General features: G+C 42.6%; 1 protein-coding gene across 1 annotated transcript in view; it reads right to left on the bottom strand.

Moving 5' to 3' along the window:
• MSRA (methionine sulfoxide reductase A) overlaps positions 1–13,446 on the bottom strand; it is a 233,517-nt gene that overhangs the window by 144,817 nt on the left and 75,254 nt on the right. Inside the window, exon 2 of the mRNA XM_062488383.1 lies at positions 6,212–6,280. Within this exon, the coding sequence (XP_062344367.1) occupies positions 6,212–6,280 (69 nt within the window). The remainder of the gene's footprint in view (positions 1–6,211; positions 6,281–13,446) is intronic.

Below are 13,446 nucleotides of genomic sequence, written 5' to 3'. Positions count from 1 at the left end.
TTCCCTGGCAGTGACTTAAAAAAAGAACAAACCCTGGAGGTTTGACCAGCAAACCAGAGCATCTCACTCCAGGCATGACTGTGAGGAAGAAGATGATACGAGGAGAAGGATTTGGGGATGGTGGTGAAGGAAAAGCTGGACACACCCTGACCATGAGTACCTGGAGCAGGGGAGGGGGGGATTCTGTCCCTCCCAGGTGAGACCCCACCTGCAGAGCTGCTCCAGCCTTGGGCTCCAACAGCAGAAGGACGTGGAGCTGCTGGAGAGAGTCCAGAGGAGACCATAGAGCTTCTCCAAGGGCTGGAGCCCCTCTGCTCTGGAGCCAGGCTGGGAGAGCTGGGGGTGTTCACCTGGAGAACAGAAGGATCCAGGGAGAGCTCAGAGCCCCTGCCAGAGCCTAAAGGGGCTCCAGGAGAGCTGGAGAGGGACTGGGGACAAGGGATGGAGGGACAGGACACAGGGAATGGCTTCCCACTGCCAGAGGGCAGGGCTGGATGGGATATTGGGAAGGAATTCCTGGCTGTGAGGGTGGGCTGAGGCTGCCCAGTCAAGCTGAGGATCCCTGGAAGTGTCCAAGGCCAGGCTGGACAGGCTTTGGAGCAACCTGGGATAGTGGAAGGTGTCCCTGCCTATGACAGGGGGTGAGACTGGATGAGCTTCAGGTTCCCTTCCCACCCAAACCATCCTGGTATTCCATGGTTAGGCAGTGGCTGCAATAATGATGAACCAGGACCACACAGCAGGGACTGGGAACTGGGCTGAGTTTCAGTCCTCTGGAAGAGGCAACCAAAAGAAAAAATCAGTGTTTGGAGGAGAGGAAAAAGGGAAATGGGAAGGGTATATTTCTTTAATAAACACACTGCAAAGGTAAGAATGGGAACATTATTTTGTTCAGGGACAGAGCAGCCTCCTTTTAGGCCATTCCCTTTTGTTATGCCCTGACTTCCAGGTTTTTTCCTCTCATTCCAGAACTGCAGAAATGCTGTGTCTATTTTTCCATCACTGTGTGAAAACAGGACAACATTAATGCCTCAGAACTCTGCAAAGACAGCCAATTAATACATTTCCTTCACTTTTCCTCATGTTGAAAGAGAATTAACACAAGAGACACGAGCCCCTTCTGCAATACATTCCCTCTGGCTCTCACTTCTTCCACAATGTGACCCTTGCACCATGTGATGATATTGCTGTGGATATTTCTCCTCCATTTGGGTCAGAGCAAACACGCCTGTTTCAACATCAACAAGCCTTACATTATCTTCAAACAGAGATAAAATGCCTGCTGATGTGTAGCATTGTTTTAAGTTTTCTTCTTTTTCGAGAAAAATTGCTTGTTCGCTTGTTCTAATTTTACTGTCTACACAAAAAAAAAAAAAAAAAAAAAAAAAAAAGAGGTGTTTCTCTTGGGGGCCAAACTTTGTTCCCTGTGATTTTCTTTTTCTGCTGAAAAATAGTCATTGAAAACTTAGCTGGACCAAAAGATTTCCTAACATTGGTTCCTGTCTGACACAGCCACCAGCAGCTGTTCCAGGGGGGACGAAAAGAAACTCTGCATGGATTTATCCATTCTTGAACACACATCATCCCACTGCCAAGGGAAATAATTTTCTTTTAGTTGGGAAGTTGCCCTAAAGTTGCCCTAATGAGGCCTTTATCCATGAAGAGAATGGTTGGGGTTGGAGGGACATTAAAGCAGGTCCTGTTCCACTCCCTGCCATGGGCAGGGACACCTTCCACCATCCCAGGTTGCTCCAAGCCCTGTCCAACCTTTATGGGAAGGAGTCAAAGCCCCCAAGAGCAGGGTGTGCTGGAGGAGCTCAGTTTTCCAAGGACCCCAGACCCACGTGCCTCAGGAACAGGCTGAGAGACCTCGCTGGACAATCCTGGGGGATCCTGGTTTAATTTTTAAATAACCTTTGGAAGCAGTGGGAAGGAAATTGTGACAGGACACAACAACTCAGGCAAAACACAGTAATAACAAAGCTCCATGGAATTACTGGAATGTGCTGCTGTCTAACAAGTGCAGAGCAGAAGGTGACCAGGCCTGGATCTGTCTGCCAGCTCCAAAATATCCATAATTAGACCTTATCACTTCCTTAACATCCTATTTCTGTCTGCACTTTGTTTACATCAAGAAACCAATTATCCCATTACAAGCCAGTCTATGTCAAGCAAATGCAGTTCAATGTGCTCTTACATTTTTAAAGTGTTGCAATTACAAATCTGAACTATTGCCAGATTTCACTGGAAGCAAATAAGAGCCCTTCTATGCACACACCATATGCACAATGCTCCCTCTTGGAGAAATCAGGTGACATAGAAATCTCAAGGAATACAGAGGTGCTCTGGGATAAACTGGAGTCTCACACCAGCAGCAGTTGATAAGGAAAAGGAGTGATTAAAATTCAACGGAAACCTGACCAGAAATATTTCTGAGCATAATTTGCCTGCCCAGGGCAGGGGGTTGCAAGCCCAACCCATTCCATGATGTTATGATGCTATTTAAATGCAGAAGTGCATTTAAATGCGTTTAAAATACGCAAGAGTTACAATGGTACTGAGGAAAATACTAATTTCATGAAGTCGTGAATTTTCTGCAACTTTCAGACATTTGGGGGTTTTTTATCCCTGGTAAATAAGTTGAATTTAAACCATAAACTGCTTATTGTCAAAATATTGTCAACCTCCCTTATATATATTCAGACTCTGAGTTTTGATTAGGTGTGGGGTCAAAATCAATCTCTTAATATGAAGTACTTTTAACTGAATATATGCATGGCCATAAAAATTCCAAGAAAACTTTCTGGACAGGCATTTATTGAAGGACTTCTACTTTATCAATCATAACACAAACATGTAACATCAAGTTTCACTTGTTCCATGGAAACACAGAACCCCAGAATGGTTTGGGTTGGAAAGGACCTTGAAGACCACCAAGTCCTGCCATTATCCCAGGTAGCTCCAAGCCCCATCCAGCCTGGTCTTGAACACCTCCAGGGATGGGGAGTCCACAACTTCTCTGGGCAGCAGTCACAGAATTTGGGAATAGATTTCAGGGAATTTTTGATGCAGCATTCCAGTGTCTCCAGTGAGGCTGTGCCTATGCACATCGTGTCCCCTTAGTGCTTTAATCTTAGCTGGGAGCTGGATTATGAGGTCACACAATGGGGAGCATTAAAAGATTTCCATTAAAGAATCACCCTCACCTTTGAAATGTGTCTTTTTTTCTCCACTGTAGAAACAAGGACACATTTCTTTATCCTAATGAACAATAGGTGCACCTGCAGCAGCTGAGTGATGCTGAACAGACAACAGGAGAGTCTCAAGATCATTTAAATCATCCTTTGAAATCTGTGACGTTGTGCTGCACACGGGAAAGCTGCAGGAACAATGCCCTGAGTACATTCACCCTGTCCCTTGATCCAAACAAGCAGTCACACCATCAAATAAATAATGAACCATTGGGAAGAGCATCTTGAGGAGTTTTTGCAGGAGAGGGAGCTGTGGAATGAAATCCACCTGAGTTTTGCAGCAGGCGGAAGGCTCAGTGTTTACAACCCTGCAATATATTTTATTCTGCTGGTTTATTGGTGCATCTAAAACTATCCAAGCAGGAGGAAAATTCACTGCAAGTTGGCTGTCTTTACACAACCAACTTTTGGGTTTTGCAGATCTTTTTAAGCAATCCCAGGATGGATTGGAAGGGAGCACAGTGGGTTCATCTGGTCCAGCTCCCTGCTCCAGCAGGGCCATCCCAGAGCACAGGGCACAGGGTTGTGTCCAGATGGGTCTGGAATAACCCCAGTGAGGGAGAATCCACATCCTCTCTAGGTAGGAAGAGTAATCTCTTCTAAGTAATTACTGCTCTTCCAGACTCATCCATGTGAATCCCAAGTAAAGGAGTAAAGGATCTTCCTGGAAAAGGGGTGTGAAAATCCTGTCTTGGAGAGGTGGAGTCAGAAATTCAACAGGCTCGGATTCTCTCCTGAGCTGACAGGATCCCAAGATACAAAGAACACGCTGTTAACAGGATCCCACATGGATAGGATGAGTAATAATCCCAGGAGAGGAATTCCTAACTGACTGTCTTCTTTTTCTAGTGCTTGTTTTAGAACCAGGGAATCACAGAATGGTTTAGTTTGGAAGGGACCTTAAAGCTCACCCAGTTCCGTGGGCAGAGACACCTTCCACTACTCCAGGTTGTTCCAAGCCCCATCCAGAGTGGCCTTTTATTCCCATTCATATGGGCTGAAGGAAGGAAAACGAACTGCAGCTCCCTTTTCCCAGCCCACCCATAAGATTGGGATGTCAGTGCCAACAAATGCCAGGGATTATCATCAGAGTCATGTTTGTGCACTATTCCAGTGCAGGTCTAATAGCAAAAATCAGGATGTCCTTCACAGCACAGATGGCACCAGCCTGAGCTTTCACCACTTGAGCCCAACACTTGCAATCACAGCCCTGTGGAAAATCTAGGGCAATTGAAAAAGAATGGGAATTCCCAGGCTTGATAGGAGTGTCACAGAGTTCCTCAGGAATGCTTCAAAGTGCACTGTTTAATAAGGTTTTGCACTTTTCCAATTAAATTATGTTGTTTTCTCTGAATTTTTACAGATTGTGTACAACGATAGAACCAACACCCATCACAAACACTGGAAATCTGATCTGAACATGACAGAGAAAAAAAAATAATAGTAATAACAGTAAAAGCAGCTTCTTTTTAAAAAATCTAAACAAAATATTATTTATAAACAAAATAAAATATATTTTAAAATACTTTTAATAAAAATATCTAAAGCAAAGACTGCATTAATATCAGACTGTACCAGAACCCTCTGACCCTTCCTGCTGTAAGAAATTCAAAGAAGAATCTATAAATCCATCTCAGCCTTGGAGCTTAAAAGGTTAAAATCATTTTCCATCGCTCAGAAAGAAAATCATAAAACAATCGCTCATTCTACCACTCCAAGAATTTCTTTATGCTCCCAAAATCCACAGAGAAGGAGACACTGACAGAAAGGCAACACTGAATTGGAGGAGCTCTGAAAGGAAGTTGAATAAATCATGTTGGAAACTGAGCCCACAAAGCATTTCCCCTCTTCAACCATAAACTACACCAACATTAATTCTACAGGAAAGATCACACTCACCAAGATTTTCTGCCATCACCAACTGAAAAAGATCATTTTTGGAGTATTAAATTAATCTGTATCAAGGAGCGATTTAATATTTACTTCAGCACCACAGATAGAGAAACATTTAATAGAATATAATACATTTCCAAAGGCACTTTGGACCATCCTCCACATGTTAATGGAGAAATATATCCTTTGTAAACAACTCAGTTGTATCAAAACAGCATTAGGAAATTTTTCATTCTCTGCAGCAATAAATTTTAATATTTGCCATAGAAATCCACTTTTTTTTTCCCCCAGTAAATCCCAAAGGCTTGCCTTAAGGACTAACATCAGCACATCCCAAAATGAGAGCTCAGACAATTCCCCATTTGGGTGTAAAGTCCAGATCTTGGTTGGAAAAGAGTGATTTATATCTATTTTAGGATGTTTATTACTTCCAGAATTAATGAATTTCTCTGGAGAAACACCTTTTCAAATCTTCAAAATGGCCTCAAAGAATGACATTTTCATAGAAAAGTGAGAGATACAGAGAAATTAAACTTTTTCCCTTTTCCAGCTGTCCACTTTTCCAGCTCTGAACAGGAATTCCCAACGGGAATTCCACAGGACTATTTACATGGTCAGGTAGAAACCAGCAGGTTTGGTTTGGGGCATGTAAATGATAACAAACCCTCTAAGTCCAGGAGATTCCAAACAGCTAGAGTTCCTCACATGGTTTGAAGTGTGGAGAATCATGGATGATCTTCAGAATTTTATTTAAACTAATGAATTATCTTAGACAAACTGTTATACATAAAAAGCTATTATTTTGGAATTGTTAGAGAGCAAAATACAGGATTTACATTTTCTGCTTGTATAAATAAGAAAAAAAAAATGGTGCATTTCTTTATATGGAAATTACTTATAAAGGAAATCTCCCAAAATGCCCAGTGGTTTTAGCTGGTGATAGAGATTGGAAAATGGCAGGAGCAGACCAGATTCCGAAACTTGAAGGAGTTAGGTTAAAATTAAGAAATTTGGAATGCAGAAACAACACAGAGCTTTGAGTTTTTATTTTCAAACTGATGCCTTACCAAACAGAGCCATCTGTGTTCCCTCTGGGAATGGTTCAACCATTCTGTTCCCATTGACATGATGTTTACCTAGAAGGATGAAAAAAAAAAAACAACAAAAAAAAGTTAAAATGTGATAGAGCATTTGTTTTGCATAAAATCAATTGTTTAGTTCTCACAGATCCATTGAAACCTGAACAGTTCCCATGGGCAGGGACACCTTCCACTATCCCAGGCTGCTCCAAGTCCTGTCCAGCCTGGCCTTGGACACTTCCAGGGATCCAGGAGCAGCCACAGCTTCTCTGGGCACCCTGTGCCAGGGCCTCCCCAACCTCACAGGGAATAATTCCTTCCCAATATCCCACCTGACCTCACCCTCTTGTAATTCTAAACCTTTCCACTGCCATCCCCACATTCATTTTTTGCTACTAAAGCACATTTTAAACAGTGGAGGCAAGAAACAAAACTTCCTGAATTAAAAACGCAACTTTCTGTTCACAAAACATTTCCCAGGGAGAAAATCAAGATGTTTTCTCAGTGCATTCATTATTTGAATTCCTTTAGTCCTGATGCTGGTGAGGAATAAACCAGGTCAGATAAGGAATGTGGGCTCACTTGTGAATTCTCTGGAAACAATATTTGCCATTAGCAGGGAGTGACATTCCTAATCCCAGCTGGCATCCAACATTTACCAACAGTCAGTGAGAAGGGAAAATCAGGGTTATCTATCTGCAAGTGGAGCAAGAGGTGCCACGAGTCAATTGGTGGCATTTAGGAAAATTGAATGTCCTGTGCCTCAGGAGAGGAGCTTTGGGAAGAAAATTGTTGGGAAGCTCCAGAGTGGGAGTAACATGACCAAGGTTTCAACCTCGTTAGCTGCAGCTGGTATTCCCAACATGATCTACAGCCACAGGAGAGGAGCGAACAGTCAGAAAAATTATGGAACATCTTGTAAGATCAAATAAACTAACCCTGCCCTCGCCCTGATAGCTGCCTTCATTTGCAGAGTGAGTGACATCCATGATGTATGAAGCAGTTATCATTTCAAATGGCCAGGCTTTCAATATATTAAAATTAAAATTAAACTTTCAGAGGTGAGACGGGCTCGAATGAAAGTAATATTTTCAGAATTCTCAAGTTGTCTCCCAATGTCTTCACACTTTAATTTTGAAGATTTCAGCTAGATAAAATGATTCATTTTCTTGTCATTCATACTTTGGCTCACTATTTTTTCCAGTATTTCCTGCACAGATGCATTAAATAGTAAAAAATAAACCAACTTTCCCCAAGAGAACTAAAGAATGACCCAGTTTGAGACTTTTTAACAAAACAGTTTTTCCATGTGAAAATATTTTAATTCTCACCTACAAATTGGATTGACTAACTCCAGAAAATCAGGAATACTTTGGCCCCATGGAATTAGGAAAAAAAAAAAAAGACCATCCCTGTAGCTTGCCAACAGAAAGAATGAATAACTTTTCCAAGCTCATTGTAATTCCAGAGACAAGGGGTTGCAGTAAGTAGGATAAAACCTGGTGTTACAGAACCATGGAGAGATTTCCAGTGAATACTGGACTGGCTGTGACTTCGTTTCATCTTCCAGGGGCTGAAAACAGCCCATTCCACCCAAACACTGTCAATTCATGGAGTTCATCCATTAATGGGTGTGGAAAAGTTGAATTAGAAGGACATGGATCATCCAATCCCATAATGGTTTGGTTGGAAACCAAAAAACCTCATCCAGTCCCACCCCGTGCCATGGGCAGGGACACCTTCCACTATCCCAGGCTGCTCCAAGCCCTATCCAAGCTGGCCTGGTACACCTCCAGGGATATCTCTACATCATTTTTTTAATCTCCTTGATCCTCAGGGTTCCCAAATAAAGTTAAGGAATAGATTCTTACTTTTATTTTATTGATATTCACGCAGTAAGAATTTTCACAAACATAAACTCATGAACAGAAACCTCTCAGAACCCCTCATCAACTGCCAAAACTCTAAATTTTCCAAAGTAAGCCTGAGAGATTCCTGTGGCACACTCTGCTCCCTGCTGAACAGAACCAGTAGGAGCTGAAAGCAACACAGATCTTGGAGGACTTGACATTCAACTTCAGCTTCAGGCAAAGCGTGCTTCAGACAGGTGCAGTGCCTGCCCTGTGCTCCTTAGAGTCTCCCGATTCTAACAGAAATAATCCTTCACAGATCCAAAATACATGCAAAGATAATGAAAAGTTGCTAAACATATCCTCAGTATTTCATAGGCATTAGTCAGTTTTTTGCACCTATCACTGGATAGTTTCTAACACAATCCTACAACAGCCCTTGGCTAAAGAGTCACTGACTGCAGGTGAAGTCCTGGCCACACATGGATTATCACAGAATCATGGAATGGTTTGGGAAGGAACCTTAAAAGACCATCTAACCATCTAAAAAATCCACCCCCTGCCATGGGCAGGGACACCTTCCACTATCCCAGGTTACTCCAAGTCCCGTCCAGCCTGGCCTGAGACACTTCCAGGGATCCAGGGGCAGCCACAGCTTCTCTGGGCACCCTGTGCCAGAACCTCCCCAGACTCACACCTAGGAATTCCTTCCCAATATCCCATCCATCCCTGCCCTCTGGCAGTGGGAAGCCATTCCCTGTGTCCTGTCCCTCCATTCCTTGTCCCCAGTCCCTCTCCAGCTCTCCTGGAGCCCCTTTAGGCTCTGGAAGGGGCTCTGAGCTCTCCCTGGATCCTTCTCTTCTCCAGGTGAACACCCCCAGCTCTCCCAGCCTGGCTCCAGAGCAGAGGGGCTCCAGCCCTTGGAGAAGCTCCATGGCTTCCTCTGGATTCATTCCACCACCTCCACGTCCTTCTGCTGTTGGATCCCAGATCCAAAATGTCGCATGAGGCCAAGCAGAACCATCTCCCTCTCTGCTGCCCTCACCATGAGTGTGTACCAGTAAACCACTCAAACAGACAAGTCTTATCTACAAACTGTCCAAGAGTTAATTAGCCCAGCTAAAATCATGTTTGATCCTATCCCAGCAATTTATCAGCGTGGACAATCAAGTTCCAGTGGCCAGACCTGCTCTCTGGCACATTTTAATTTGTTAGGATACATTTCATTTATCCTCCCAGTTCCATGGGTTGATGGTATCACACCCGTAATAGATAAATTCAACAATGAAATATGTTCAAATGGGAAAGTTCTGTAAAAAATATTTCCTTTCAAACTAGCCTAACTTAATTTCCAACAAGATTTACAAGCCCAGGGAAATTTTAAGAACCCAGGGTCAAGATGCCCCCAGTCATTTAATGAACATCACTTCTCTTTTTGTGGACCCAAATGAAGATGCTTAAAAGAAGTTTGGCTTTCAGAGAATGCTGATCCAGCAGTGAATGAAAATCAGAAATTTCCTGGTCTCAAAATATTCAATCTCTAGCAATCACAGCAAAGATTTGAGAATATTTAAATTCTATTAACAAGAGATTCATATATTCTTAGTATTTGTCTTTTGATTTTTTTTTTAAGCCATTAGGGAATATTTAGATTACATATCCAAACTTGTTTTATCAGAGAAGCCAGAAAGTTATTATTTTTAAATGAAAACTGAGATTCTCGCATAATCAAATTAATCCAGGAGTAGGGGTCATATTTATACGCAAGGACTGTTAATTTTCCATGGTAAGTACAGCCAGGAATTGAATTGAAAATAGCTGATTAACCAATTACCAGGAGCCTCCTCCATCTCCTACAGAACAGCTAGGGGAGAGGAGGGGGAAAAGGGAAAAGCAGGGATGGGAACATCCCAAAGCAAATCAGCTGCTACTTGAAGGACTCTTTTCCCCTTTCTTTTTTACCTTTTTTTTTACATTTTTCCTACATTTCTCATCATACCACTGTGCTGGAGGATTTTGGCTACTGAGGGGTTGGGAATCTGGGAGAAAATACAGATCAGAGAACATAAGAGTTTTTTTAAGCTGTTATTAAAAGATTTCACAGGTCATTATTTCCAAAAATGAAATACAAGGCATAATATAATTTATTTCTAATTTATTCACCTGCTTTAGAAAACAGGGATCTGACCTTGGTTTGCACTTGTGCCTGAGTAAATGAACTGATTCTAGGAACTCCTGGGCTCCAGAATTTCTGTTCACTTTTCACTTGTGAAAGCCACAACTGGCCAGTACTTCTGTAAAATAGGTCATTCATTTATAGGCCTAATTACTTTCAAACTTGATTTTTTAAACCTAAGGAGGTTTATTTATTTTTTTCACTGTTTCATAACTCAAGAGATATTTCCCTAAAGAAAGGGTTTAGTCCTCTAAAAAGGTACCTTGTGTGCGCCAAGAGGAGTCACACATCTCATGTACCAAATTACGCCAAAAATGAGGATTTGGTAAATCGTACAAGGATGGTATCGTTCCAAATCCTCATTTACTCAAACAGAGAGTGGAATCATTCACTTTATTTATATCCACCCCCCCTCCCAAGCTCTCCTGGACTCCAGAAAATCCTTTTGAGGTGGTTTCACAATGGCCTGCAAAGGACAGGGGGAAGGTTTGGCTGTTGAAGAGAAAGTTGGTAGGAAATGCTTCTGAACAAATAGGAATTACCTGCTAAATGCTCCCTTTCCCAGCCTACCCTAAGACCCCCCAATTTTTCCTTGTTCCTGAGGGTGGAATTTGGATTTCAAATTCTGGGATTTTAAAAACTACTCGATGGGAAAAAAGCAGAAAATCAGAGATTTACTGGGGTTGCTGGAGAACTAAAGAGAGGCACACAAGGGAGAGGGCTGCTCTCCTTGAGTGGGATGACATTTTAAATTTATGGCAGAATTTCATCCATAAATCCTTCCTAGCTGGTGATGGAACAGAAGCTTTTCTTTCTTTTCAGGTCTAGTTCAACGAGCAGAACTGTCAGTTCTAAAAGCTCCTGTGCAATAAGAAATCTTCCTGCCATCTCAGATGGACTCTCCGGTGTTACAGTTCAAATCCCTTTGTCTCCCAAAGGTTATTTTCAGCACAGAGACATCGATCCCCAATCCTGGTCATTTATGTCTCCACCTCTGACGAGTCATTTGGATCCTCAGCATTGGCAAAGAGATGGTGAACAGGATCTGCTGGGTTTCTTTCAGCTCTACTTCTCCAGTTTCATCCTCCATCAGGAGAGATCAGCTGTCAGCTCATGATCAATTAAAAGGAGAGGTGGCTATGTCACAGTCAATTCAACAATTTGAATTTTGAATTATTTGACCCACAGCTCTTTGTAGCACTGTGGTGCTGCCCTCACATGAGGGATCCCAGCTATTATTAACAAAATGCTGGTATCACTCAATGGAATGTAATAATCACAAATGTTGTTGAGAAATAAGTTTATCTATCAAAACAGCTCAGGAAAGGAAGAGTGGCAGCTGAAACCAGTTTGGAAATGTATTCTGGAGTTGATGTCCCACAGTGTGACAGGCTGTGCTCATCAGGCCATCAGATTGGGACACAGGAACTGACTGATGAATGTGATGTGTCCTAGCACAGAGTGTCAGCTCAGCCTCCAAAACGCACAGGCTCCTCAAAAAACAGAGGTGCTGCTTAATGAACAAAAGCCAGAGATCACACACTGGCTTTGTTCTGCAGGTCCTTCCAGGAAATGGATCAGGAGCAGCAGGAAAATGAGGTTTTGGAATGAAAATTAATAAATTTCTTAAAAGACGGTGGTGGAGGTGCAGGGGAGGAGAAATACTGACTGTGAAATTCCCAGTTCTCTGGAGAGTGGAAGAATGGATTCATGGCAGCTGGGATGGAGAAGATGGGGTGTGGGAGCAAAATATGAGGATCAGGGATATATTTGGGGTATAAATGAAGGAAAGTATTCTGGGAAGTACAGAAACACCTATTGCTGTCAGGGAGACAAGGTCACAAACCATGGAGGGGCTGAGGGAGCTGGGAAAGGGGCTCAGCCTGGAGAAAAGGAGGCTCAGGGGGGGCCTTGTGGCTCTGCACAACTCCCTGACAGGAGAGTCTGGGAGGGGATCAGGATTTCTCCCAGGGAACAGGAACAGGAGGAGAGGGAACGGCCTCAAGTAGCACCAGGGGAGTTTCAGGTTGGATACTGGAAACAATTCCTGCCTGGAAAGGGCTGTCCATCCCTGGCACAGCTGCCCAGGACAGGGGTGGATTCCCCATCCCTGGAGGGGTTTAAAATCCACGTGGATGTGGCACTTGGGGACATGGCTCAGTGGTGGCGTTGGCAGTCGGAAACGGTTGGATCAGTAATCTCTGAGGGATTTTCCAACCCAAACAATTCTGGGATTCTGAGATTATGTGACTTTCCCACACACAAAGTCTAGTAGGGCCAGATAATTGTGACCCATCACAGCCTGATTGTGACCACACATTCTGCTGGATCTGTTCTCTGACTCTAGGTAGGTGTTCAATTTTGGAGGTTTGGGGTAACAAAAATTCAGGCTAAATCAAATATTCTTAAACTTGGACCCTTACACTTGGCTTTCATCTTCCACACTGGTATCTACATCTGAGTATTTAGCAGTGGATCCTCCTGTTCTCTGGGAAGAATGAGACACTTGTGTGGTGATTCATTTACATACTGCTTTCTTCTGGATAAAACCAGTCATACTTTAAAATGTCACTTTCTGAGCACTGATTATAAGGACAGTAGTGACAAACTTGGATGAATTCCATCTATAACCTGGCAGTAATATCACAGAGATTCAGGATCTGTTCAGAGGAAGGATTAGATATACCTGTGTACACACAAATATTTATTTAAATACTATCTCAACACCAATGTAGATTAGGGGTTATGAACCATAACAAAAGTTAACAGCAAAATACAGGATCAAAATAGCAAAGGAAACAATGGCAGAGGAAAATAATGACACCAACCAAAAGGAATCTGTGATTGTGTAAGAATCCTGCCTGGAAGGGCTGTGAGATCAGAAAGATAACATAGACAGATACATGAGACACACAAACTAATCAACTCTTGTGGTATTTTTGGGACTGTCACATCATTTAATTTCCCAAAAACCTAATTCATGGAGTTCTGTCATAACATAATCAGCAGTTCTGATTTTTAAAACTTCTTATTTTTAACCTCCCAGAGAAGCTGTGGCTGCCTGATTCCTGGAAGTGTCCAAGGTTGGATGGGGTAACGCAAAAGAAAATAATAAAAATACAGACACCTTCCACTATTACAGGTTGCTCCAAGCCCTTTCCAGCCTGGCCTTGGATACTTCCAGGGATGAAAAGTAT

The sequence above is a fragment of the Cinclus cinclus genome, chromosome 3, assembly GCF_963662255.1.
Source record: "Cinclus cinclus chromosome 3, bCinCin1.1, whole genome shotgun sequence".
In the NCBI taxonomy this organism is placed as follows: domain Eukaryota; kingdom Metazoa; phylum Chordata; class Aves; order Passeriformes; family Cinclidae; genus Cinclus; species Cinclus cinclus.
The sequence above is the reverse complement of the archived record's forward strand: the minus strand, read 5'-3'. Positions and strand labels throughout refer to the sequence as shown.